Here is a 27680-nt window from a genome sequence, read left to right as displayed (position 1 = left end):
TTGACTCGGTCAATTCCTGATCATTAACACTGTTTGCTAAATGTATAAGAGATTTAAGGTCATCCTTTGATTTCTGTTAATCCACTCAGACCTGTGATTATTGTTGCCATACACTCTGGATCCTAAATTGTATTTTTAAAGTTAAACTTAGTTAAATGTAAAGCTTCGGAGAGGATGTTCCCAAGTTGGTGCTCTCCATACTAAAATTAGGTGTAGCAAAAGCCTCAGGTTTATATGGAAATAACAAATTTGGTAGGTATTTATGGAAATAACAAATTTGGTAGGTATTTATTTGTGTACTTGATGTTTCATAGCTGGATAAAGTAATCTGTTGTCAATAAATTATATATAAAATTTTGCATTACCCCTCACACTGAAATTGGAATTTAAAGTATTTTTGGAAGGTATTAAGGAGAGCAGATCTGTTTAAAGGTGATATTTTAAAACATGGGAGCATTCTGCCACTTTTGCCACAAAAAGAAAGTTAAAAGCTCTCTTAGCCTTTCCTTGATTCATGTTTCAGATGTAATGTTGTATTGTGTTATTTGTGAAGGGCCCCACCTCACCTAGATAAAGCTCTGCTCCCACCTTATTCCTTGTTAGAATGGCTCCAAAATAGGCTGGACCTCAGCTCATTTAGAGTTGTGTTCAAAAGGTTGCTTTTGTTGTAAAGATTACTGTGATCTCAGACAGGAGATATAACATATAACTAGGTAAAGGTTCAAGATTCTGAAAATCATTTTTTCTTGGTTCATAGCTATTACACAAACTGTTTTTGCTCTGTTTAAATTTCATTTTGTATTTTCCTTTAAACTTTACAACTGTTGCCTGTTAGTGTTTTGCAAAGGTATTGCTTCTTTTAAAAAGAATAAAACAGTTAATTTGAGATAATAAACCATCACCTACAGGACAGACAGTATATAATCCTGACTTCCAGTACTAATACTAACCCCAATTAGATAAAATTTTAGGTATTGAAGTTATAACCTGTTACTGCCTCTTTAAGACTGGTGAAATTGGCTTGCTTTTGGTTTAAAACCAAAAACTTGGAGGCCAAAGTCAATGAAGTGAAAGGACCAAGGAAAAAGAAGCCAGCATTTTGGCCCTTGCCCCCTAAGGTCAGCCAGGACCTGGAGAAGACAGGACCTCTCTCTGGGCCCTGCAACTCTGCTGATCAGGGAGATCCAGAGGACCCTAGAGAACAGGAAGCCAACCAGTGCACATTCTGCCAAGAGGAGGGTCACTGGAGAGGGAAATGTCCCTGATGCTTCCAAGAGAAGCCACACATGGTCAGCCAGACCCTGACCCATCCTGGCAAGTGGCACCACTGGTAGAGGGAAGGTTAAGGAGCCAGGAGGCTTCACCCATGTCCCCAAGAGTGTCTCTGAGGAATCTCCGCTGATTCTTCAGAGTAGACAGGAACAAGGTCAGTTTCGACCAAGTTGGTCTTCAACACCTGGAAGGAGAGCACAGCCTGAGCACAGTCCTACATGGTCATTTAAAAGGAAAACCCATAGTTTTTAACATAACCTAAGAAGTACACTGGTGTCAGCCCTACCGAAAGTAAGCAAAGCTGGAGGCTATGAAGGAAGGGTTCCTGTGTAAGAGTGACTAATAATAATGGTCACAGGAGTTGGAGATTTATTTGTCCTGAGTTAATTTGAGTCTGATTTCATCGACCTACAAATCTTACTAACCTCCTATACTGATGATATGATCTGTTTTTCACTGATAAAATTATAAGTTTCTGTCCTCATGGTTTTCAGAGACTGACTGAAATACTAATTGTCTTTGTGTCAATTATTTACAAAAAAGTGATGGTTGGCTGTCTTTACTGTTGTCTTAGCATGATCCCTGCCCTGTGTGTGCCTTGTCCAGTCACCTGCCATCTGCCACTGTGGACCGCTGGACTGCTCTGGTGCTGAGTGGCCTTAACGGTCCACACCCCACCTTAGAGAACAAGGACTTTGGGTTTCTTCCCCCAACTTTGCCCCTTTCAGCAGGAAGCAGCTTGGAGGTGATGTCGCCCTCTTTCCATAGAAATGGAAGCTAGAAATGGACAGCTTCCATTTCTATGGAATTCACCTGATGCTTTGAATGCAGCCCTTGCTGCTCTGCCACTGCAACTTATTTTTAAAAGGACACGTTTCTCTTCCCTGCTCCTCCCTTGGGGATGGCACCAGAAGATCTCGGCAATGACCATCTCCCAAATGAACACGTGCATGGCAACTCCAGCAGAGAACACGAAGAATGCAGCCTTTGAGTCACCCCTTTAAAAGGTCCCTGTTCCTGCTGATGGGCAGAATCACAGCCTCTGGGATGGGAGTCCCTGTGCTTCTCCTTTGCTAGCAAAGCAAGAAAACTTGTTTTTCCTTTTTCTCAAAACCATGTCCTCATTATTGGATCAGCATGGGAGGCACGGACCGAGCTTTTGGGAACAGATGCAGCTCCTGCAGGTCTTCACTGGAATTTGAGTGGCCTGCCTCCTGCTTCTGCTTGGACAGTTCCCAGACACCACAGATCTGTGTCTGCCATCTCCCCAGGGCCTCCTTTCCCATCTCAGGCAGTGGCTCCTGCAGAAACCCTGAGGTCAGCATAGATGGGATCCTGTAGGCTGTCAGCAACATGTGCTGATATTTTCTACAGAATTTATTTCAGTGCCAGGGATTGAACCCAGGGGTGCTCTACTTCTGAGCCACACCCCTAGCCCTTTTTATTTATTTATTTGTTTAATTTGGAGGCAGGGTCTCTAAATTGTTGAGGTTGACCTTGAATTTGCGAACCTCCTTCCTCAGCCTCCTGAGTAACTGGGATTATAGGCATGCACGACTGCACCCAGTTACAAAACACCTTTTTGAAAAATTGGGGTTAAATACACATAACGCAGAATCCCATCCTGATTGTGTTTAGTGCCCAGGTCAGGGGCACTGGGCACACTCACCCTGCTGCAGCTCTCACGCCTCTACCTCCAGAGCCTCCTCATCTCCCCAGGAGGAAACTCTGTCCCAGGGAACACAGACTTCTGCCTTCAGCCGCCTGCACCCACCGGCTCTGTCCTCTGGATCTGGCACCTCGGGGCTCCTGTGAGCGGGTCCTGTGGTATTGGTCCTGGCCTGTCTCACCAAGCAGTGCCCACAGCATCCCTAATCGCACCTCCCTGAGTCCATGTCCCTTCTGTCCCTGACATCCCCCATGGTCCCTCACTGGTCTCACCCCACCCCATCCCATCTGTCCACACAACAGGCATTGTGGCCAACTCAGAACGTGATCAGCTGGCATCAGTTGCCAGACGGTGGTCAGGCCCAGGCTGCCGGCACCGCCCCAGGTCTGAGGGAGGACCAACGACCACGATGGCCTCTGGGAGTGGTTGCAGGCTGTGCGGAGCTGGTGTGCGTGCCCAGCCTGCATGTCTGCGTGCAGGTTCGTGGGCGGGGGTGCCCCTCTACGCTGCCACGCCGGGGACCCAGTTTCCAGGCAGGAGCCCCAGGGACGCACTTAACCACCTCGGGCCACAGTACGGCTGACACTGGGCTCCTGGGGGAGGGGCAGCACAGGCCGAGGTGAAAGGGTGCAGGGAGGGCCGGGTGCTGTGCAGCTCCTGCGGCCCTCTGTCTGGGACGGGTGTCCGACTCCCCATCTTATTCTGCTCCCTCGGGCTGTAACAAAATGCCTGAGGCTGAGTCACCATAAGGGAAGAGGCTTCTCCCACTTGCAGGAGGAGGCCCCGGGGCCTGGAGCCTGTGTCTGCCCTACTCTGTCAGGGGCGGGTCTCAAGGTGGCGACAGGAGGGCTGGAAACAGGGAGAGATGGGCAAGGAGGCAGGAAGCCTAACGGTGCTCTCTCAGGAAGGACCGGCCCTTCTAAGGGCCACGCCCCGTGACCTCGTGACCTCCCACTGGGCCACCTGGAAAAGGCCCCAGCACTTCCACACCTCTGCCCAGCACAGCCTCTGGCACAACCCTTGGGGGACACACTCAGACGGCCTCCAACCACAGACCCCCATCTCTGCCTGGACGAGCCCTTCCCTGGGCTTCCAGCGGGGCACAGATGGAAAAGCTCACCTCCCCAGGCAGGTTTCCTTCAGCGATGTCCACCTCTGTCACCAAGGGCAGCCTGTGACCTGGCCTGTCTGCAGAGGCCTGCACCCTCTGCACACGCTCTGCGACTCCGTGGGGTGGGTGCTTTGCTCCCCACAGGGCCCCTCCCAGAGCTGTGCTCCTAGGGGTCAAAGGTGAAGCTCACAGAGGCTCTGGGCCTGCAGCAACAGCCAGAGGAAGCTCAGGGCTCTAGGGCCCAGTCTGCCCATTTCTTACCTTTTAATTTTTGTTTTAATCGCATTTTGAATGTGCAGAGAAGCTGCCGGAAGGTGGCGGATTCCTGCTCCTCGCCTCCCCACGCTGGCCTTCGGCTGTCCTGTCCTTGCTGCAGTTGGCCTCCCCCACGCGCACATCTGTGAGCGCTGATCTCCCTTCGGCCGCTGCCCCTTGCTGTGCTTCCTGGTTCATCAGGGATGCTGGCTTTCCGAGTGCTCCTGGGCCACCTCTCTGACTCTGCCCGTCTGGTCGTTATCCACGGAGGCCTGGGTCCTGTTGGGGGCTGGATTTCGCTGTGTTCTCTTAGCTTATGTTGGATTTTCTTCTGGCACTCCTTCTGGGGGTGTGTGGTCAGTGGGCTCTTCTGCAGGGGCTTCAGGCTTGGTGGGAGCACAGGCACAGCTGTATCCAGCCAAAGTCCAGAAGGCAGAGCGCACACCCCATCTCCTGCTCCCCGTGTGCACTGCCGAAAGTCATCCCAGCTCCCAGCTCCCAGCTCCCAAGTGCCCCGCAGCCGAGCCTGCAGCACTGGGGCCTCGGCTCACCTGGTTTGCTTCACCTGCCTGCCTGGCTAGGCAGCCATCTAGTGCCGGAAGCCAGTGACCTCCCCTGGGCTGAGGCTGGGAAGTTCTAGCTGTTGAAAGTGGAAGGCCCATCCTTCGCCACCCCGACAGGAGGGCCTGCAGGACTCTGAGCACTGAGTTAAAATTGTAGCCCTACGCTTTCTCCGGTGTGAAGTCGCCATTTCCCCTTCACAATTTACAGTTTAGAAACTCGAAACTATGTTAGCTTCTTACTCCTCCTCCTGCTCACTGGGGCCACCTAGCCGCCGCGGTGACTGCCCGCTGGGGACGTTCTAGTTCTAGCCCTCCTTATCATGGCGAGTTGGGACTCATGCTGAAGAGTTCTGTCTACTCTTCCGTGAACGAGGACCAAGAGGTGACTTTCCAGTTCCTCGAGAACATCTCTTTGTTTAGTAGCTTGGAACCTACTGCTCTCATCATTTTGATGCCTCAACTGTCCTGGACACGGCCAGCAGGAGCCCTTCAAGCTGGGTCCTGTGTCATTTTGACATTTTTTTGAGCAGCTAGCTTACTTTTTGATAAAATAACATCTTCCAGACTCATCTTAGGCATGTCCTGCCCAGCCTTGGGATCAGCCATTGCTCCAAGGAACCCTGTTCCTGGTGGTGGAAAACGGTGTTTCTAGAAGCCCAGTTTGGGCAGTGGCATGCTATTTGGGCACCAGTGCTGTAGGCCCTCCTCTGCGAACTAGAGAAGCACCTGCCGGGCACAGGCAGGCTTCACCCGTAGCCAGCTCTGCCCTCACCCTCTCTGTTACAAACAGGAGCTTGCCGCGATTGCTGGACGGCAGCACCGTGGGCGTGCTCTAGACCCTCACGCTGCCCGGCCGCATGTTCCTTTCTCTGATCATGAGATGATTGGCTTCCAAATCCTCTGGACAGATGCTGGGCCATTCCTCCTCCTCTACGTGGCCAGTCTTCTGTCCGTGCTGTGCTTCCTGGTCCCTGGCATGTCTTCTGTCCCAGAGGGCCCCGGCCCCTCCTTGTCCCTGATCCCTACCCCACACTGTCTCCCTGAGCACCCAGCCTTCAGGCCCTGACTCCTTTGAAGGAAAGAAAGAAAAAAAGAAAGGGAAGCAATAAATGTGTTGTAACAAGTAGAAGAAGAGGGAGTGGAAGATGAACCTCTCTCCTCGTCCCCCACAGCCTGGGGGCCCCAGCCTGTGGGCCGTGGATGTTCCCATTCACGTGACCACAGGAAAGCGCTGCCACCTCAGGGGGGACCCACAGCTCACTCCCAGAAGGGGAACCAGCCATCTGAGCACCCCAGGGCGCAGGGCAGAACTATCTTAGGAGAAGGACCGAAACGTGCAGAGAATCTGGTGGAAGCTCAGAGGCAGCCTGGGGCAGTGACCACGCCCATCATTCCAGCTGCTCAGGAGGCTGAGGCAGGAGGACTGCAAGCCTGAGACCAACCTGGGCAACTTAGCAAAACCATCTCAAATGAAAATAAAATGAAATAAGACATTTTCGAAGGGCTGGGACTGAAGCTCAGTGTGGAGCAGCCCTGGGTTCAATCCCTAGCACCCCAAGAAGAAGCTGAGCGGCAGATGGGCCGTGCTGGCAATGTGAAAGTGGGGTGAGAGCCGAGTGGGCGGAAGGAGCCACGGGGAGCACTGTGCGAGGAGGACTGCCATCAGCCACCCCACGAGTGGGTGCCGGCACCACCAGAAAAGGAGGGGGACAGAAGTACTGATGAGAATCATTCTAGAAGCTTCTGAGGGATAGCAGGGTGGGGAAAAGGCAGCTAAGCCATGTGTGAGGTGGACCGGGAGAGGGATTGGGGAGAAAGAGGGAAAGGATGTGTGACAGCCACGCATCCCCAGGGTTCAGGAGGCACAGGGGAGAGGCCTGCAGGCTGGACGGGACCGAGGAGCACAGTGCAGAGACAGGAGCAGGCACAGTCCTGAACTGGCCCACAGGAAGCCCGCAGGCCACCAGCAAGGCTGCAGCCAGGCTTCACAGGCTGCAGAGCAGCACAGCAGCGTGGAAGGAAGAGCAGGGAGGGTGTGGGAGAGGAACGCAGCTGTCAACACGGGAGAGCAGAAATGGACCCCACTCCAGTGCCCAGGCCCGGGAGTCTCTGGATACCAAGCCGGGCGCTGCGGCACTCCACCAAGGGCCCTGGGGGACTTTGGAGGAGACAGGTGCCTCATGTTGTGGGCATTGGTAGGGACCCCTCCTTATTACGGACCATCAACTGCCTGAGATCAGTGCCGAGACACCCATGCAACCCCCACCCACGCGGGTAGGGAGGCCACAGTTCTGAGGACCGGCTGGCAGGCGACTCTGAGGCGAGGCCCAGGGGTAGCTCAGAGGCTTTGCAGAGGAGAGCGCGTGGGGATGGGCCACCCTGTACACGTGTCCACACATCCCGGAATCCAGGGGCTGACGCTCACGAGAGCCTTCTGTGGGTAAAGTTGCTACGTGGGAGAATGTTGTGGGGATCCATCCTAACCCAGCACCAGCACGTCTTCCCAGATAGAGTAAGATGCCAGTTAAAGAAGGAAGATAAATTTGAAGGAATAATAGTGAACTTACGGACTTTAAAATTGGTTTGCCTATTCATAAAAAAGAAAAATCCTGCTGGGATTTTCCCTGGCATGGTGTTGGATCTATAGATCAGTTGGAGAAAATCAGCCTCTTTGGATTAGATCCCCCAGTCCATGGACACAGCACATGTTGGAGCCTTTAATTCCCCCACTAATGTTTTACAGTTTGCAGTGTGTGGGTCTTGCACATTGTGGCCACATTTGTACCTAAGTATTTAATATTGTGGTGGTGTTGTGAATGGCGTGTCTTAGTTCAACTTCTAGTTGCTCTTTGCCAGTACAGCGAACAACTGATTTTCTATACTGACCTGGCGTCTCATGACCTTAGGAGACTCACTTTATTCTTGCTCCCCCTCCCGCTCCTCTCCCCTCCCCCTCCTCTCCCTTCCTCCTCCTCCTCCTTTTCTTCCTCCCCCTCCTCCCCTTCCCCCTCCTCTTCCCCCTTCTTCCTCCTCCCCCTCCCCCCCTTTTCTTCCTCCCCCTCCTCCCCTTCCCCCTCCTCTTCCCCCTTCTTCCTCCCCTCTTCCCCTCCCCCTCCCTCCCCTCCTCCTCCTGCTCCTCCTCCTCTCCTTCGGCTTCTCCTCCTTCCAGTACTAGGGATTGAGCTCAGAATTAGAGGCAGGGCCACAGCCCCCTACCTAGGCTTACTTTACTTAGCATACTGCTCTTAGGGGTTTTCAAGATGATGGAGTTTCAGTAATAAGGACAGTTCATTCTTTCTGACATGGATGTCTTGTTTCTTTCCTGCTCTGTCATGCTGGGAGAAGCCTCCAGGGCTCTGTTGTGAGGAGGTGTGAGAAGACCATCCTCCTCTTGTGCCTGCTCCTGGGGAGGAAGCTTCTAGCCTTTCACCGTTAAGACTGAGGCCCTTTACAGGCTGAGAACATTTCCTTCTATTCCTAGATTTCTGGGATTTTTTAAGTCTTGAATGGTAGTTGGGTTTGCCATCTGTTCTTGGTACATCTCTTGAAGTTGTAATAGTTTTTCTTCTTAAATATAATGTGGTCATGGCTGGGGATGCAACTCAGAGGTAGAGGGCTTGCCTAGCCTGCGGGAGACCATGGGTTCAGTCCCCAGCACTGCACGCGATGATGAGGACGATGTGAATTCATCAAGTGGACTTTGTGACTGTTAAACAATCTTCCTAGAATAAATCTCACCTGCATTTGCTGGATTTGTTTTGCTTTAGAACTTCCACATCTGTGCTCATGAGGAACATAAGCATGTGTCCCATTTTCCTTGGGCTTGTCTAACTTTGGATTTCAGGTTGTTGTGGCTTGAATATGTGGTGTCCCCCTAAAGCTCATGTGGGAGACGAAGCAAGACCGCTCAGAGGCAGGGGGATCAGTCTCGACAGCCTCATCAGTACATCAGCTCACCTGATGGACTTCCTGTGACTCTGGACAGGTGGAGCGTGGCTGGAGGCCACTGGGGGCGTGCTGTTGGGTTTGTATTTTTTCCTTGGTGAGCAGAGCTCTCTCTGCCTCCTGGGTATCATGCACTGAGCTGCTTTCCTCCCGTGCCTTCCGCCATGATGTTCTGCCTCACTTTGGGCCCAGAACTAAGGAGCTCACCGTCTATGAACTCAGACTCTGAAATTGGAGCCCAAATAGACTTTTCCTCCTCTGCATTGTTCTTGTCAGGTCTTTTGGTCACAGCAATTTAAAAAACTAACTAAAACACAGATAATGCTGACTTTATTAAGTGAGTTGCAAAGTGTTCTATTCTTTTCCATTTTTTGTATAAATTTATGTAGAGGTGATTTTACTTTTTCCTTAAATATTTGGTAGAATTCACTAGTGCTGCCATATAGATCTGATGGTTTCTTTGTAGGAAGTTTTTGCCCATAACTTTAATTTACTGAATAGACATGGGACTATTCTGGTATCTATTTCTTCCTGAAAGTGTCCTCTTTCTCACTTTTTTTTTGGGGGGGGCATGGGTACTGGGATTGAACCCAGGGGTGCTTAACCACTGAGCCACATCCCCAGCCCTTTATAATTTTTTTTATCTTGAGACAGGGCCTCACCTTTGTTCTTGTGATCCTCCTTTCTCAGCCTCCTCAGCTGCTGGGGTTACAAGTGTACACCACGAAGCCCAGCTTGCTCATTTCTGATATTGCCAACTAGTGTCTTTTTCTTTTTTTCCTGATCAATGACTTTTATTGATTCTATTGATCTTCTCAAAGACTAACTTTTGTTTTCACTAATTCCTCAGTTGTTTTCTGTTTTTGGTTTCATTAGTTTTTCTCTGATCCTTGTTTCTGAATTTTATTTCTTCTACATATATTGAATTTAATTTGCTCTTATTTTTCTAGTTTCCTAAGGAAGCAGAAGTCATGTTTTGAGGCCTTAATTCTACTTCAATATATGTGTTGAGTGCTCTAAATTTATCTCTAAGCACCATTTGTTGGAGAGGCTATCTTTTCTCCTACGTATGTTTATGGCACCTTTGTCTACTGTGAGATAACTGTACTTGTGTGGGTTTGTCTCTGTGTTTTCTGTTCTGCACCATTGGTCTTCATGTCTGTTTTGGTGCCAATACCATGCCTTTTGTGTTACTGTAGCTCTGTAGTATAATTTAAGTTCTGGTATTGGGATGCCTCCTCCTGAGGGATTTTTTCTCACTGAGGGTTGCTTTGGCTATTCTGGGCTTCTTATTTTTCCAAATGAATTTTACGACTCCTTTTTCTATTTCTGTGAACAACATCATCAGAATTTTAATCAGAACTGCATTGAATCTGTATAACACTTTTGGTAGCATGGCCATTTTGACAATATTAATTCTGCCCATCCAAGAACATGGGAGGCCTCTCCATCTTCTAATGCCCTCTTCAATTTCTTTCTCTAGTGTTCAGTAGTTTTCATTATAGAGGTCCTTCACCTCTTTTGTTAGATCGATTCCCAAGTATTTTATTTTATTTTATTTTTATTGAGGTTATTGTGAATGGGATAATTTTCTTAATTTTTCTTTCAGCTGATTCATCATTGGAGTATAGGAATGTGATTAATTTGTGAATGTTGACCTTGTATCCTGCTTCTTTGCTGAATTCACTCATGAGTTCTAGAAGTCTTCCAGTGGAGTGTTTTGGCCTTCTAAATAGAGGCTCATGTTGTCTGCAATCAGAGGCAGTTGGAGCTCTTCTTTTGGAAGAGAAGTGGTGAAAGTGGGCGTCCCCGTCTAAAAACGAGTTCCTGTTTTTAGAGAGAATGCTTCCGGCTCTTCTCCATTCAGATGACGTTGCCCTTGGGTTTCTCATACAGCTTTTACAATGTAAGTTCCTTCTACACCTAGTTTTTCTAGTATTTTAAATATGAATGGATGCTGAATTTTGTCAAAAGCTTTTTCTGCATCTACTGAGATAATCAAAACACACATTGGAGAAAAAACCGTCCCTTCAACAAATAGTGCTGGGAAAACTGGAAATCCATAAGTAGTAGGATGATGTTTAAGCCCTATCTCTCACCCTGCACAAAACTCAACTCAACGTGGATCAAATCCTGGGAATTAGACCAGAGACCCTGCACATGCTAGAAGAAAATGTAAGTCCTGCACTCCAATATATTGGCTCAGGAATTGACTTTCTTAACAAGACTCCTGTAGTGCAAGAAGTAAAATCAATAATCGATAAATGGGATAGCATTAATTTAAAAAGCTTCTTCACAGCAAAGGAAACAAGAGCATGAAGAGAGAGCCTACAGAATGGGAGAAACTCTTTACCACCTGAACCTCAGATAGAGCTTTCATCTCCAGGGTATATAAAGAACTCAAAAAACTGAACACCAAAAAAAAAAAAAAAAAAAAAAAAAAAAAAAGCAATCAATAAAAGGACAAATGAACTAAGCAAACACTTCTCAAAAGAAAAAATAGACCAATGGTCAACAAATAGATGAGAAAATTTTGTTCAAAATCTCTAGCAACTAGAGAAATGCAAATGAAACCACACTGAGGTTTCATCTCATTCCAGTCAGAATGGCAACGATCAGGAATACAGGTGACAATAAATATAGGTGAGGATGTGGGGGGAAGGTACACTCATACACTATTGGTAGAATTGCAAATTAGTGCAACCATGATGGAAGTTGTATGGAGATTCCTTCAAAAAACAATTAGTGGAACCACCACTTGACCCAGTTATCCACTCCTTGGTATAGATCCAAAAGATTTTAAATCAGCATACTACAGTGATGCGGCCACATCAATGTTTATAGCAGCTCAATTCACAATAGCTAAGCTATGGAGCCAACCCAGGTGTCCTTTGACAGATGACTGGATATAGAAAGTGGGGTACATATACACAATGGAGTATTACTCAACCATAAATAAGAATGATTTTATGACATTTGCTGGTAAATGGATAGATCTCGAGACTCTTATGCTAAGTGACGCAAGTCACTTCCAAAAAACCAAAGGTGAAATGTTTTCTCTGATATGTGGAAGATAACCCACAATAAGGGGAGAATAGAGGTTCAGCGGATTAGAAAAATGGGAATAAAGGGAAGGGAGGGGAATTTGAAAAGGAAAAACAGTGGAATGAGTCTAACCCAACTTTCCTGTGTGCATATATCAATACAACTCAGTGGATCGCACCATCGGGTACTCCTGCAAGAAATTAATCAAAAATAACTAAGTAAATGGCAGAAAGATCAATAGAGGCAAGGGGGCGTGGGGGGGGGGAGGGAAAGGGAAGGAGAGGCACTGGGGCCTGAATGACAACAAGATATATCCCATAATCGTACAATCACGTCAACATGGATTCTACTGTCATGTGCAACTGAGCAGAACCAATTTTAAAGAGCAAGGGATTTCCAAGATTATAAATAATTAATATTGTAATTATACGGAGCCACGTAATTTTGCTTTTGAACCTCATGCAAGATCATCTCGACTAGACAGAGGAGAAGCGATCTGCCGACTCCACAGAGCCAGCCACCGGGAAGCTGCGATTTCAGCCCGAGGCAGTTCAGCACTGAGGCCCGGGTCTCTCCACTGGCCGCTTCAGGGAAGAGGCTGGGGAGCCCGGGAGCGGCTCCGCCTGCCCAGTCGCCTCTCTCAGCAGCTCCCAGGGGCTCAGCCTGGGCTTTCTTAGGTCCAGAGCTCTTGGGATTTTCCTCATACCTGTTTCTCAGTTCCTTAGTCACGTGGCACCTGAATCTAGTCTGTTTCCTTCTTTTTGTCTCAAGGAAGGCAGCATTTCATTAAAATAAAATGGAAGGGCATGGACTGCAAAAAAATCACCGTACCGTGTTCCCGTGAATTTCCAAAAATTGCATTTTCATTTTACTTTGGTTGAAAATAGTTTCTGATACCTCTCCATTTATTTGTTGAACCATGTGGTGCCTCGGTCTCCATTATTTATTTCCAGATATTTGGGGACTTTCCAGATAGTTCTATACTATTAGAGATTCTAATTCCATTATGGCCAGAGGACTTGAATCCTTTCACAATTTTCAAGACTCGACTTCAGGACCTACGATATGATTTACCTTGGTAAAGATTTCGTGCACTTCAGAGGAGTGTGTTCTGCTGCTGTCGGGGGAATTCTCCCCCAAGCCAGTTGGATCAAGTTGGTTGATAGCGACACATTCCTTTTCTACCGTTTTCCTATTTTCTGTCTACTTATCCTACCAGGTATCAACAGAGGAGTGTTAAAGTCGCCAACAGTTGTTGTGGGTTCACCTGTTTCTCCTTGAAGGCGTCTCAGCCTGTGCTTTGTGTGCTAACATTGAGGACCGTGTCCTCTTCACTGACCCTTAATTGTTATGAAGTGAATTAATTCCCCTGGCGGGAGTCTTCAGTCTGAAATCGGCTTCAATATTGAAATGGTCAGTTTTGGCACAGAATATCTTTTGAATTCCACACTATTTCTTGGTGCCTGACAAACACTCCAGAACTTAGTGGCTTAATACAACAGATATTTAAACTCCCCCCTTTCTGCTGGTGCATCCTAGCTGCAGGCAGTGGTGGGATCTGGTGTGTCACTTATCTGCACGTCACCCAGTACAGCGACATAACCCGGCCAGTGTCCTTCTCAGCAGTCCCCCGCCGCCCTCCCTCCCGCCCCCTCCCGTTCCTCTCCTCCCTCCCTTTGATTTTCACGCGATTCCCCCTCCTTTGTTTTCCTTTTCCTCTCCACTTCCACATGTGAGAGAAGACGCACGAACCTTGGCCTTCCGAGTTTGACTTATTTCACTTAACACCATGGTCTCCAGCTCCATCCATTTTCCTGCAAATGCCGTAATGTCATTCTTCTTTATGGCCGAATACAACTCCACTGTGCGAATGCACCTCCTTTTCTTTACGCGTGTGCCCATCGATGGGCACCTGGGCTGGTTCCATAGCTCGGCTACTGTGAATTGTGTGCTGTGAACATGGGAGTGCTTTGTGGCTGCAGTAAGATGACCGTGATCCTTCAGGGTAAATACCGAGGAGGGGGACAGCTGGGTGGCATGGAGCTCCACGCCTGCTCTTCAGAGGGGCCTCCTACTGATTTCTATGGCGGTTGTACTAGTTCACAGCCCCACAACAGCGTACACGTGGGCCTTTCTCCCTCATCTGCGCCGGCGTTTATTGTACTTGTTTTCTTGATGGCCGCCATCCTGGCTGGCAGGAGACAACTCTCCGTGTGCTTCTGATTTGCATTTCCCTACTGCTAATGATGCTGACTGGTTTTTCGCACATTTATGGGCCATTTGTATTGCTTCTTTTGAGAAGTGGCTTCTTAGTTCGTTTGCCCTTTATTAATCGGGTTATTGGTTTTCTTAAACAACAGGTACTTGTTACCTTGGTTCCCTGTGGGCCAGAAGAGGGCGTGGGTTCCCTGGGTGCCTCCCTTCCGAACATCTCACGGGTTGAACGATCCCTTTTGCCTCAGGCTCCAGTGGGGCTGGACATGGCATATGGTGCTGTCACTAATCCTGTCGTTTTCAATTTAAAATCCTGATATTTTGGTTTTCACGGACGTTTTATTCACGGACTAATTTGTACTTTTGAAACATACTGCTTTACAATGTTATTTTTCTTGGTTGAGGTTTTTGGATGCTTCCCCTAATTTCGTGACTGAAGCAAGTGCTTCTCCTGCCTCCCCAGAGGCCCAGCCTTGGGCACACCCAGCAGGATACGGGGCCTCCTGGGAGCCACCCACCACAGTACCATGTGCACCCACCGTGTGTGTCCTGAAGGCGGGAGAGTGAGGCCTTGCTTTTGTCACCAGCCGACCCTTTTCCTCCACGGGATCACTGCTGAGGTGGGTCCGAGTCTGCCGTCCTGTGATTTGCTCTCCATTTGTCCCGCCTCGTCCTTGCTCTTCTCTGACCTCTCTTTTGCGCCGGGGTTGACGGAACCATTTTTAGGTGTTCACCAGTGTGACTTTGCTTTCCTGTTCAGCGGTCGCCGAAGGGCTGGAGGCTGACATCTTCAGCTCATCACTGTCCACGGCCATGGTCTGCAGCTGAAGCGTCCCGCGGAGGCCGAGGAGCGCGCCCAACCGGGGAGGCCGTGGAAACTTACGAGGGCCTGGTGGCAGGGAACGCGCCCTCAAGGGGAGAGTGGGACCCCAACGGCCCCTTCCTCCTGGTCTCCCTCTTTTACTTTCTGACCACAAGGTGACCCACCGTAACGTCCTGCCTCAGCACAGGCCCCATGCACAGGGCCAGCCGACCCGGGACAGGAGCCCCCAAGAGCATGAGCCCCGGAGGCCTCTGGTCTCCATAAGCCAATGACCTCAGGGGCTCCTGCCAGCGGTGGGGAGCTGCGGGCCCCTCCACCTCCTGGGGCACCTGTGGCCTCCCACAGAGCGTGGGCCTCCACGTGCCGGGCCTCGGGCTTCCCTTGGCCTGTGCTGCTGTCCTCCCACCGGCTTTGACCTGCTCCCCACCCACAGGAAGGCGCTGTTCTCCTCCATGGGTCACTCATCTTTATTTATTTATTTATTTATTTTTATTGTGAACAAATGGGATCCATGTCGTTTCATTTTGAACGTGGAGTAACGGCATGCCATTTGTGTGATCATACATCTACATAGGGCAAGGGTGTTTGAGTCATTCTATTGCTTTTTCCTCCCCCCCCACCCCTCCCACCTCTCTTTTCCCTCTATGCAGTTCCTCCTTCCTCCATTCGTGCCCCCCTCCCACCCCCCATTATTTGTCATCATCTGCTTATCAGCATGATCATTTGTTCTTTGGTTTTTTGAGATTGGCTTATCTCACTTAGCATCATATTCTCCAATGTCATCATTTGTCTGCAAATGCCATAATTTTATTACTCTTTATGGCTGAGTAATATTCCATTGTATATGTATACCACAGTTTCTTTATCCATTCATCAACTGAAGGACATCTAGGTTGGTCCACAGTCTGGCTGCTATGCATTGAGCAGCAATGAACATTGATGTGGCTGTATCTCTGTAGTGTGCTGATTTTAAGTCCTTTGGGTATAGGCCGAGGAGTGGGATAGCTGGGTCAAATGGTGGGTCCAGTCCAAGCTTTCTGAGGACTCTCCACTTTCCAGAGAGGCTGCACTAATTTGCAGCCCCACCAGCAATGTATGAGTGTACCTTTGTCCCCACATCCTCACCAATACCTGTTGTTGCTTGTATTCTTGATAATCGCCATTCTAATTGGGGTGAGATGGAATCTTAGGGTGGTTTTGATTTGCATTTCTCTTGTTACTAAAGGTGGTGAACATCTTTTTATTTATCTGTTGATTGATTTTAGATCTTCTTCTGTGAAGTGTCTACTCATTTCCTTAGCCCATTTGTCGATTGGGTTATTTGTATTCTTGGAGTAGAGTTTTTTGAGTTCTTTATAGATTCTGGAAATCAGTGCTCTATCTGAAGTATGAGTGGCAAAGATTTTCTCCCACTCTGTAGGTTCTCTCTTCGCATTGCTGATAGTTCCCTTTGCTGAGAGAAAGCTATTTAGTTTGAATCTATCCCAGTTATTGATTCTTGCAGTTATTTCTTGTGCTATGAGAGTCCTGTTAAGGAAGTCTGATCCTAAGCCGACATGTTGAAGATTTGGACCTACTTTTTCTTCTGTATGATGCAGGGTCTCTGGTCTGATTCCGAGGTCCATGATCCATTTTGAGTTGATTTTTGTGCAGGGTGAGAGATAGGGGTTTAGTTTCATTCTGTTGCATATGGATTTCCAGTTTTCCCAGCACCATTTGTTGAAGAGGCTATCTTTTCTCCATTGCATATTTTTGGCACCTTTGTCTAGTATGAGAAAATCGTATTTATTTGGGTTTCTGTCCATGTCCTCTATTCTGTACATTGATCCACCTGTCTACGGGTCACTCATCTTTTACATGCTTTCCAACAACACAGGTTAAGGTGTACGTGCCCGCGTGGCACCCCCGGGTGCTCTTCAATCCTCATGCGGTCTTCAGTTCCCTCTCTTGCGACGTCCCTTCTGCGAAGCCTCCACGGTCTCTGGAGTGCAGTTCTTCTGCAGGTGCTGAGCTGTGTCAGTGTTTGGAGGCTGGCAAGCTGGCGACCTCGCCTGCACTTCGGGAGGTATTTCTGCTGAGCTCGAGTCCTGGGCTGGCATTGTTTCGACAGTACTTTAGATGGTGCTCCTTTGTCTTTCCCTTGCGTGGTTTCCACCAGGAAATCCCGATCATCCTTCACAACTATGTTTTGCATTTTTTCTTTCTTTCCTTCCTTTTCATACGGGGGATCAAACCCGGGGATGCTCAGCCACTGAGCCACACCTGCAGCCCTTTTTATATTTTATTTTGAGACAGGGTCTCATTTAGTTGCTTAGGGCCTCGCTAAGTTGTTGAGGTTGGCCTTGACCTTGCCATCCTCCTGCCTCTGCCTCCCCAGCCAGGGTGCCCGGCTCCATCTTGACCATGTATAAGCGCACAGCTTGCTGTGCAGACATCACCACCGTCTACCTCTAGAACTCTCTCATCTTCCCAAACTGCAGCTCTGTTCCCATCAAACACTGAGCATTAGCCTCCCCAGCCCCAGGCCTGGCCCCCACCATCCCACCTTCTGTCTCTGGCTCTGGCTGCTCTCTGGACCTTGCAGAGGTAGACTCCTCAGCACTCCTCCTTGGCCTCTGCTTTTTTCCCTCAGAGAATGTTCTCCAGGTTCTCCCTGCCTCAGCCTCCTCAGCCTCCTCAGCCTGCCTCAGCCTCCTCAGCCTGCCTCAGCCTCCTCAGCCTCCTCAGCATCTCCTTTCTCTTAAAGCTGGACAGCATCCCGCCTGGGGACAGCCCCGTCCTGTCGACGCGTTCCGGGGACGCGTTCTGGAGCAGCGGACCTTCCGCCCTTGGCTGCCAGGGTGGGCAAACACCCGGCCCTCCTGGGTTTACTTCCCAGTATTCTCCTGCAAATGTATCTTTTCCCCTCTAGTTGTTTTTCTGGTTTTCTCTTTACTACTGGTTTCAGGCAATTTGGTTAGGATGTGTCTTGGTGGTGTTTTCTTTGTTCTCACGGTTTGTTGAGCTTTGTGGATCTGTGGATAATTCTCAGCAAAGGTGGGAAGCGTCCGCACGAATCTGTCCGCTCCTTCCTCCTCTCCTTTCATCCGGGCTCCAGGATGTGGCTGTAGACCCCTGCGGGCGCCATGCCTCCCTGACCATGCTGCCCTCACCTCCTTGGCGATTCTCCCTTCTCTCCACGTGTAATTTCACACAGCATCCCTCTTTTCCATGGCATCTAATCTTCCCTTTATCCAACCTAGCGCAATAAAAAAATCACAGGCATTGTAGTTACCGTCTCTAGAATTTCAAATTAGGTCTTTTATTTTTGTGTAGATCTTCTACGTTTCTACTTAGCATTCGACATATCAAATGCAGACATGAAACTGTTCTAATGTCCTTATGTGTGAATGTTCTTGTATTTGTAAATATCTTTGTCAGGACAGGGTATTCACTTATGATTCATTTGTCTTCCTTCTCATTATATGGCATATTTCCCCCTCCCCTTTCCCTCCCTCCCTCCCTCCCTCTTTCCTTTGTTTCTCTCTCTCTCTTTCTCTTCCTCTCTCCTTCCTTCCTTCTTCCCTCCTCCCTCTCTCCCTCCCTCCTCTTTCGGTACTGGGGATTGAGCCCAGGGTCACTTTACAACTGAGCTGCACCCCGAACCATTTAAAAAGATCTTAAGTTCTCACTACGTTCCAGGGCTGGCCCTGAACTTGCCATCCTCCTGCTCAGCCTCCTGAGCATGTTTGGTTGGCTGTCAGCGTATCAGACGTGTAGCTTCTTTGCGGGCGCACTTTCAGCTCTGTCCTGGGGTGTGGCTAAGTCACTGGGAAATCCTTCCATCTTTCTGCCTCAGACAGGACGGAGCAGTACTGGGTCAGGGCGCACGTACTCTTCCCTACCACTGAGGCGAGAGTCTGCCGGGTGCCGCGCCGGTGCTTCATGACTTTCGAGGTTTCCCCGAGGGCTGGTGGGTGGCCATTCCCACACACATGCTGATCCCCTTCCATCTCTAGGGGCTCTCTGCAGATCTCTGGGGTTCTCCATCTGCACACGCCTCCTCTCCGCCCTCTGTCCTGAGAACTCCAGCCGTCTGGGCCTCGTGGCTCCCTGGCCTCTTGCCCCACAGACGTCTCTGGTCTCCTGGGCACTCCTGGGCGAGGGTAGGGGCACTCTTGGGCTGGGAGCACGGCAGGCGCAGGACCCCTTGCTTGCTGCCCACCTTTTGAGGACCACTGTCCTCTGTGGCCTGATGTCCAGGCTTTTGGAGACCACGGTTTTCTGAATTTGATTGTTTTGTTATTGTTTTGGGGAGAGCGAGGGTAGATCCCGTGACTTCATCGAGAGTCTTTCTTCAACTTTTAATGCTGTTCACATTTGTATTTATGTACCTTTTCATATTTCTGTGATTCTAGAAGTGAGTCTTCTCATCCTCTTGACTACTTAGTTGGTCTTTCAAAAAAATCGGTTTCCGTTTTCTGACAGTTAAATCCCAACCCCCTGTCTTGTTACATTTTTCCCTCATCACCATGATTCAGCCCTTGTTTTTCTTTGTGATGGTTTGGGATTTTCTCTTCCTCTGTTCTAGAGTGGAGAGCTCTGTTTCCTCGCTCAGCCGCTCGCTCTCTCAGGGCTTTGGCAGCCTCACGGGCTTTGGGCGGGTGCTCCTGGGGGCTCATTCTCATGGCTGGGCCTCTGCAGCCCCTGGCTGCCCTTGGTTGCTCCTCCAACCTCGAAGTCGCTTGGAAGACTGCTCTTTCCTCTGGGCACTTGCCATGTTTGCCTCTGTGCTCTGGGTGTTTTCTTTCTGGTTTTATTGCATTGTGGGTGGAAACGTGGCCAGAGACTTTGTCCTGCTGGAAGGATTGGATTTTTTCATGGTCTGATGCTCAGAAGGCTTTCTGTTTCATGGGAGAAGGAGATGGCTCCCCAGATGGGTCACCTGTCCTCTACCAGCAGGTGGGGGTGGCTGCTTCCTGAGTGCTCTTGGCCAGCCCAGGGGGCACAGCCCTAGAAGCTCCCTCATAGCCCCAGGCCATGAGGGGCCCAGGGTAGGGCAATGTTAGGGACGCAGTGATGGGCCAGCTGATTTCTGCCTCCTGTTCACTCTCCACCTTGGGCAAGTGACCTTCCCTCTCTGGGCCTCAGTTTCTTTGTGTTGGAAAATGTAGCTTTCACTGTTATTCAGGGCAAGGAATAACAATGGAGAGACAAATGCCCCTGAACACAGTTGTCCTCACTGTTCCCGTGGGGGTGGGCACACCAAGGGGCCATCAGGGGACAGCAGGCAAGCAAGCTGAGGCTAAATCCCGAGGGCCAGGCGTGATCCCACTGGGCTTGGCCAGGCCCACCCTCGTTGGGGGTGGAGTCCAGACGTGAGAGGCTGAACTGCAGACCCTGGAGACCAGAGTGGAGGCCCGAGCAGCATCCAAGGCAAGAGGGCAACCTGGCTGGAGGAGGGGCAGAACCCAAGGACCTCATGAGGAGGCCCAAGGGCATGTCCTCCATTGCAGACCTGCAGTGGGAGGGGTCCTGCTCTGAGGAGTGGACTTGGAAAGGGGAGTGGGCTTACGGGAAAGCAGGTCAAGTTCAGCCTGCCACAACCTGAGTTGGAGGAGCCTCAGAGGACCGCAGCTGAGTTGGGATAACACGTGGACATGCCTGTCCTCCACACGCTGGTCAGCACACCATGGCCCGATAGATCCATCACCTGCTTCTGTCGTGCCCCCAAACTAGGGACTGGTTTTAAATTTTTAAGTAGTTTAAAAATGGAAAATTATACCTGTGAACCATCATCCAAAGGACAAATGCGGTGCCATTCCTTCTATAGGCCTCCAGTCCCCAGGTGCACAGAGGTGGAGGGCAGGAAGGGCATCCAGTGGACAGCTCCAGTCTAGGGAGAGAAGAGTGACCCGAGGTGGGCGGGGGCTGCGGGTAATGCGAGCAGTGCCCACCGGGCACATCAACAGTGGCAGGGACGGCAACTTCTGTGCCCTGTATGTTACCACAAGAAGAAAAGTCAAGAGCACGTTTTCTGACACGTAACAAGATCTGGAGTTCAAACTCCAGTGTTCACAGCAGGGTTTCGCTGGGACACAGCGGTGGCGTCTGCTGCACGTGGTAAAGCGTGAGTGTGACGGACACCTCGCAGCTCGTGAGGCCCGACGTGTCTTCTATCCCGTCCTTTGCAGAAAGGGTTGGCCTGCCCTGCTCGGGAGCTCAGGGTGACAAATGGCGAGGAGCAGAGCAGGAGCAGGTGAGCCAGGGAGGGGCTGGTGAGGTCCTGACATGGGGTCTCGCTGAGCTCTGATTCACACGCCCACAGTCCACTCGTTCAACCGCAGACAGCGTCGCTCAGTCCACCTTGGAGCGTTCCATTGTTGTGGAAGCCATCTGTCCCTCACTCATGTCCTGCGGCCCCACAGCCCACCACCTGCTCTCTGTCTCCGTGGACCTGCCCATTCTGGACACTTCCTATCATGGAGTCAAACAGTTGATGGCCTTGTGTCTGGCCTTTCAGTCAGTGACCCCTTTCCAGGGTCACCCAGGGTGCAGGTGTACAGGGCCTCAACTCCTCCACGGCTGAATGACAGCTCCTCCTATGGCTGAGAGCGTTTCACCCGCCCACCTGTCTGCTGATGGGCACTTCCTTGCCTGTGGGTCAGCAGGCTCACGAAGGCCACAGTGCTCACGACGGGGTGAGGGACCACATCTCAGATGACACAGATTATGCCCAGGAGACAGCACACTTCCAGATCGATGCTGGCAGAAGTCAGAGGACAGACACCACCGGGTGAGTGAGACCAGGAGATGGAGGGGAGGAGCCTCCAGGCTCTAGGAACTGTGGTCTTGAGGTTGGGGGCGGGGGCTGGGTTTCCAGTGCCCAGGAGGACCAGGAGCTGGGGAGGACAAGGGTGAGAAGGGGCGCTGCTGGGGGTGGGATGCAGGCCTGACCATGCACGGCTGGCAGACGCCTCTGGAAGGATGAGCTTCAGGAAGTTTTGGAGTTTAAGGTCTTAAGGGGCCTTGACCCTGAGATCCCAGAACCTAGCTACAGGACCCAGCCAGCTGAAGACCAGCTGGAGGGTCTGACACAGCTCCTGTCCCTGCAGGGTCCCCCAAGTGAATGAAGCCACAGCACAACCAGCAGAGAGACTGTCCACCAATCCACAGGGTCCTGAGAAATAACGGGTGGTTTGCTGGCTTGGATGGGGAACACCAGGCTCTCAGGCTGAGCTGGAGTCCTGCAAAGACTGTCAAGACCCAGAGTGCAGGCCTGGGGAGTGTTCCTGGCACTGTGTCCTGCAGCTGTGACACGGCAGGGGAGGGAGGCCAGTCAGGGGCACCCACCAAGCAACCGCCAGGGAACAGGAGCCTCTGATCAAGGAGAGGGTGCAGAGGAGAGCCTGTTCAAGGAGCCTGCATTCAGACCACCCTGGACTGCTCCACCAGGCAGAGGGGTGACTGTGGGCCCCTGACCATAGCCCTGCCCCAGCCCCGCAGGAACCAGGCAGGTGTTGCCCTGCAGCCAGTCTTAAAGATGAAGGCCCAGCAGGCCAGCTCAGCAGGTCCTGGAGGGTAAGTGAGCCAGTGGCCTCCTCAAGGCTGGCCACAAATACCCCGTCTGGTGGGCTCCCTGGAGGAGGTTTCCTGACCACCAACCCCAAAGCCAGAACAGGAAGGCAGCTCCTGCCACCTGACCAACCACTGCATTCCCGGAGGTATTGGGCTGTGAGCACCTGGTTCCTTTGGGAACAACCGACCTGGATGTGGCCCCAGGGGTACGGTTTCCGGACAGTTGGGCAGGTCCAAAACGTTTCCATCAACAGTGTATTTATTTTATGCATTTCGTCAGTCTCTACCCTCCTCAAACCCTGCAATTCTCCCCATGTGCCACCCCCTGGCACGACCTTTTTCCCACGCAGCGGCTCAATCCCAGTGTCCTCAGGGGAGGAATGGGAGAGGGAGGCCAGGTGGGGAGTCTAGGAAACGGAAAGAGGCGAGAGGGCTATAAGACAGAGAAGGTGCCCACAGGAGGCGCGACGGGTAACCAGGTAGGTCGCGGTGGAGGTGGGGGCCACTGGAAAAGAGTCTCCGCAGAGGGGTGGAAGTGGGCTTGAGCGCTCCCCTGGCCTGACGTGGCTGTGTGCAAACCTCCAGTCCCTTGGATTCCAGGCATCGCACAGAGGCCCAGGCTCGGGGGCGCCCTGGAACCACAGGGAGGTGTGTGCCAGGAGGAACAAGGTAAAGGGCCCCAGGGGAACCCGAACACCCATCTTGGCCTCGACCACTCCTCAGGGCCCGCCCAGCCCCATGTGCGTGGGCGGAGCGTGGATATCAGAGTCGCGGGGGCGGGGGGAGGACCAGGGCGAGGCCCCGGGGGCGCCCACCTTTGTTCACGACGTCCCGGGGAGCCACGCGCCAGGCGTGCTTCCTCCTTGGGGCTGGAGTGGGGCCGCGCCCGCCGCAATTGGCCAAACGGGCGGCCCACGATTGGCTAAGACCCTGGCCCCCGCCTTCTCGCCCCCGGGGGCGTGGCGCTGGCTGCTAGGTGCGTGCGGCCCCCGGGGGTCTCTCGTGCCTACCGGGACAACTGTAATATCCTCCAGGCCACGCCTTCCCCCAGTAGCATGCGCCGCGAGAGCGAGGACTGGCGGCTCTCAGGACTAGCGGGCTGGCAGTGGCGGTGGGGGTAGGGGCAGGTTACGCCTGGGACCTGCTGACGGCACCTGGAGGTGGGGGACCTGCAGGAGGCAGCGTGGTTCCCACGCTGGGCCCTGCTTGCAGCTCTGAGGGGCACCTGCTGGAAGCAGGGAGCATCGGTTGCTTGCGGACTGCGTTGCTGGGACGAGGTGGCGGGTGTGCTCAGGGTTTGGGCTTTACAGAAAGTGTATGTGGGGGAGGGCAAAGCGTGGCGGGAGGGCGAGGCGAAGGGAGGAGGGCGTGAGAAAGGAGGCGGCGGCGGCGCGGAGGAGGGTTATCTATACATTTAAAAACGAGCCGCCTGCGCCGAGCAAGGGGAGACCCAGGGAGCGTCCTACTGCACGCGCGGGACACGAGCGCCCCACGCTTCCCGGTGCTCACTGCCGGTAGCTTCTCGACCTCCTGCGCCACACGGTCCCCGGGCTCCAGAGGACCTTGGAAGAGTGCCCCAGGGGAATCGTTTGGCGGCGGAGTGCCAGAAGCCCCCGCAGCCATCCACGTTCCTTTGCGCGCACTTTTCTTGCCGCACACCGGGTCTTAGACCGGCCACCAGGTGTGTGGATGCGGGAGCGATGGACGGGGGCGCACTGTCCCGACTTCTGCCCACCTCGCCTGCGGTCCCTGCTGCCTGCAGTGTCCGACGGAGACCCGCGTCCCCAGAACTGCTGCGCTGCAGCCGGCGGCGGCGTCCGGGATCGGGGGAGGCCGGGGGCGGCGCGGCGGCCGTGGCGCGGCGCAATGAGCGCGAGCGCAACCGCGTGAAGCTTGTGAACTTGGGCTTCCAGGCGCTGAGGCAGCATGTGCCGCACGGCGGCGCCAGCAAGAAGCTGAGCAAGGTAGAGACGCTGCGCTCGGCGGTAGAGTACATCCGCGCGCTGCAGCGCTTGCTGGCCGAGCACGACGCGGTGCGCGCCGCGCTGGCAGGGGGTCTGCTGGCACCCGCTGCTCGGCCTCCTGCGCCCCGCGGGCCGCCCGTGACTTCCGCCACCGCAGCCTCGCCCTCCTGCGCCTCTTCGTCCCCTGGTCTCGAGGGCAGCTCGGAACCTGACTCCCCGCGGTCCACCTACTCGTCTGACGACAGCGCCTGCGAGGGCGAACTGAGCCCCTCGGAGCGCGAGCTCCTTGACTTCTCTAGCTGGTTAGGGGGCTACTGAGTGCCTTCGTCCATCCGCTCCAAGGTAACTCGCAGGCTGCGGGAGGAGGGAGGGTCAGAGGCAGGGCCTGGCGGGCCTGGCCGGTAGCGTCCCGGTGACCCAGCGGAACCGAGTGCAGGGCCCAGCCTATTGCTTCAATTTCGCACACTCTTCATTTTCCCCAAACGTTTTCAAGCCTGAGCAAGACCAGCGTTTGTTTGTACGGATTGCAAAACTTCCTCTCCGCCGCCTTTGGGGGAGGGGCAGTCAAGGGAGGGGAGCGGCCGTCGGGCCGGTGAGGTCCCAGTGCTCGCGGATCCCCAGCGGAGCGGGGTGCTGGAGGCGTGGTGATTTTGCATTGCAAATTGCCTCCCCTGCTGGGGTGCAGGAATGAGTCGGCTGGAGCGGAGCCCTGAGTCACCGCCGCCCTGAGCCTGCGCCCCGCCCCCGCCTGGCGGGGGCCTCAGACTGAATCAAGGCACCCACGGACTCAGACTCCAAAATCAGCGAAGCAAACGAATCTACCGCCGGCCGGTGGGGCGGTGGGGGCGGGGCGGGTTCTGCTCCAGCGCCGGGCCGCAGTGACGCAAGTTCTGTTCCCCTGCAGCCGCAGACCAGGACGCCCGGCAGCAGGCAAGCCTAAAAGCGAGCGCGCCATCACCTGGGAGCCGCACGGTGGGCCAGGGACCCGGCCGACGCTGCCCTGTTGGGTCCAGCCTGACCCAGTGCCAGTGTGGAAACTGACTGGCAGCGACCTCCAAGCACCCGCAGCGGGGCATCGACGCTTGGAGAATTTGCCTGCGGAGTGTTATAAGGACATAGAGAGGCTATTTTTTTTTTTTTTTTTTTTTTTTTTTTTTTTTTGCGCATTAAGCTGAATTGCCGCAGGGACTGTGCTGAAAACATGACTTATTTTTCTACAAAGGATCCTTAGGGTTGGAGCACCATAAAAAGCGCCTGTCCTCCCCCCTCCCCCTCTACTTGGAATTTCCAATTTGGCCAAGGCGTGGTCCAAGCAGCCCCCGAGGGCAGGGTGCCTGGTGGGACACCCTTCCTCTGAAGCCCAGCCTGGGGAGGGTGCTTGGGTGCACGGCCCACGATCTGGGTGGGAGCACCTGTTTTCATTGAGGTGAACTTTATAAATAAATTGGTTCTCTTTATGAGTGGCTTTTGGCAGTACCCTCTACGTAGGTCCTATCCCCATTTCCCACTGAGGGCCAGGCAGGGGTGGAGACTCTCCTGTGGTCACCTCTCTCTGGACTCTAGAGTGGGCAGGTGACTGAGATTGTGCGCAGCCAGGCTAGGTGCCAGAGTGATTCTCATGCTTTTTGGGACTAGGGGCTTCCAGCAGGTGGCCCTTAGCTGGTGGGTGGTCCAGGCAGGGCTGCTTTCCAACTGGAAAAGGGAAAGCCAGAGGTCCCTGACAGAGCTTAGGGGTCCAGGTCAGTGTCTGGTTTTGGGCCGGGCCCAGGGTTGTCTGACCTGTGAGCACAGCTCACCTTCCATTTCTTGAGGCTGCAGGTGTGGACTCTGGGTCCAGATATTGACTGCCCAAGTCATCAACCTGCAAATGACACTGCCCCCTGCCCCCAGGTTATGGGAGGATTTGAGGGGGCCCTGTTGGTGAGGTACAGCCAGCATGTGCTGGGCCCCCATGCAGGCCGGGTGGTCCTAGGGAGTTCCTGCGTGTCTTTTTACCCAAACTGGGAGTCTACCTGGAACAAGGAAGGCCAAGAAACTTCCAGAGTCCCCACCCATGCCCTCCCAGGCTCCCCCCAGTCCAGAGCTGTGGCGGGATATCTTGAAGCCCCACCTTTGACCCTGGACCTCGGAGGCTTTGAAGTTGCCCTTTGCCCAAAACTCCTTTTTATTGCCGGGGTGTGGAAGGGGCCGGGGGATGCCCCGGGCTGCTGCAGGGTGCTGCTGGCACCCTTCTGGTGGGAATGGTTGGGGCACAGCCTTTGGAGCCCTGGGAGGTGGGAGTGGCTGGTGGTACAGAGCAGGTGTCTTCCTCATAATCACGGAGGTGGTATGCACAGGCTCCTGGGCTGTACCTGTCTAGAAAACAGGGTTGCAGGTCCCCCTTTACTGGAGGAGCAGAGGTCCTCAGCTCCTCTCCAGTCAGCTGACTCGAGTCAGTGTTCGATCTGTAGCTGGGGTCAAGGGATGGTTGGCCCAATCAGGATCGGGCTCAGCTGGGGTCACTAACCCAGTTGTGACATTGCAGGGCTGAGCGAACTAATAATGTCCCAGAGACAGCATGGGGCATATCATGACCACCCCGGAAGAGCCACTCCACAGCTGCCTTCTCCCAGGCAAGCGGCCTCTCCAAGCCTTGGGACCTGAGCTTTCCTTCTGACTCACCAGGATCCCGGGGAGGCCTGAGGCCACCGGACCACAGGTGGTGTTGGGCTGGGGGGCATCCACCCACGTGAGTTGAGGCCAGCCTGCAGCTGCGGAAACTCCACAGTATCTGGAAAGCTACCATTTTCCACAAATGATTTCACGTGCGCAAGAGCTTGGAAATCTCTCGAGCACCTTCTCCACCCCAGGCCCTAAGAAGGTGGAGTCGTGTACAACAGAAACCCTGCCTTCTGCTGCGGATGTGATCCCGTCCGGATGAGTTAACCAAATAGCCTGGCTGAGGGGGAGTACTGACCTGGAGAGGGCCCGTCAGGAGAAGCCTCAGGTTGGCTGCAGCACACCATTGTGGCTGTGGACGCATGACCCCATCCGCCCCATCCCAGGTCCTGCCCCATGTGGTTTTGAAGCAAACCCCAATTCTGGATATCCAAAGGAAACCCCACACCATTACCAACCCCTAAGAACGGTGATCCTATCAGATGCCCAGCCGACGATGCAGCCCTTTGATCTTCTGGAAGGTTGATGTAACCTGATTTGGGCATCAGGACCCACCCCAGGGCCACACCTGTAGTTCATTGAGTGGGTGTCTTATGTATCTTAT

At 52.6% G+C, this 27680-nt stretch overlaps 1 protein-coding gene and 1 long non-coding RNA gene across 2 annotated transcripts in view; one reads left to right on the top strand and one right to left on the bottom strand.

Moving 5' to 3' along the window:
• The window catches only part of LOC306640618, a 395158-nt gene that overhangs the window by 90856 nt on the left and 276622 nt on the right, over window positions 1-27680 (bottom strand). The gene's annotated exons all lie outside the window — the stretch shown is intronic.
• ASCL2 (achaete-scute family bHLH transcription factor 2) lies at window positions 22694-25548 on the top strand. Its single transcript, XM_079104988.1, has 2 exons — window positions 22694-24760; window positions 25323-25548. The coding sequence occupies exon 1, from the start codon at window positions 24155-24157 to the stop codon at window positions 24734-24736; it is 582 nt and encodes a 193-aa protein (XP_078961114.1). The 5' UTR covers window positions 22694-24154; the 3' UTR covers window positions 24737-24760; window positions 25323-25548.

Source organism: Sciurus vulgaris (assembly GCF_902686455.1).
Source record: "Sciurus vulgaris genome assembly, chromosome: 11".
Classification (NCBI taxonomy): Eukaryota; Metazoa; Chordata; class Mammalia; order Rodentia; family Sciuridae; genus Sciurus; species Sciurus vulgaris.
Note: the sequence above shows the minus strand (reverse complement) of the source record. Positions and strands in the feature narration are given on the sequence as shown.

Excerpts from the sequence above, each read along its gene's own strand:
- ASCL2 (XM_079104988.1), top strand. The coding sequence starts at position 24,155 with ATGGACGGGGGCGCACTGTCCCGACTTCTGCCCACCTCGCCTGCGGTC.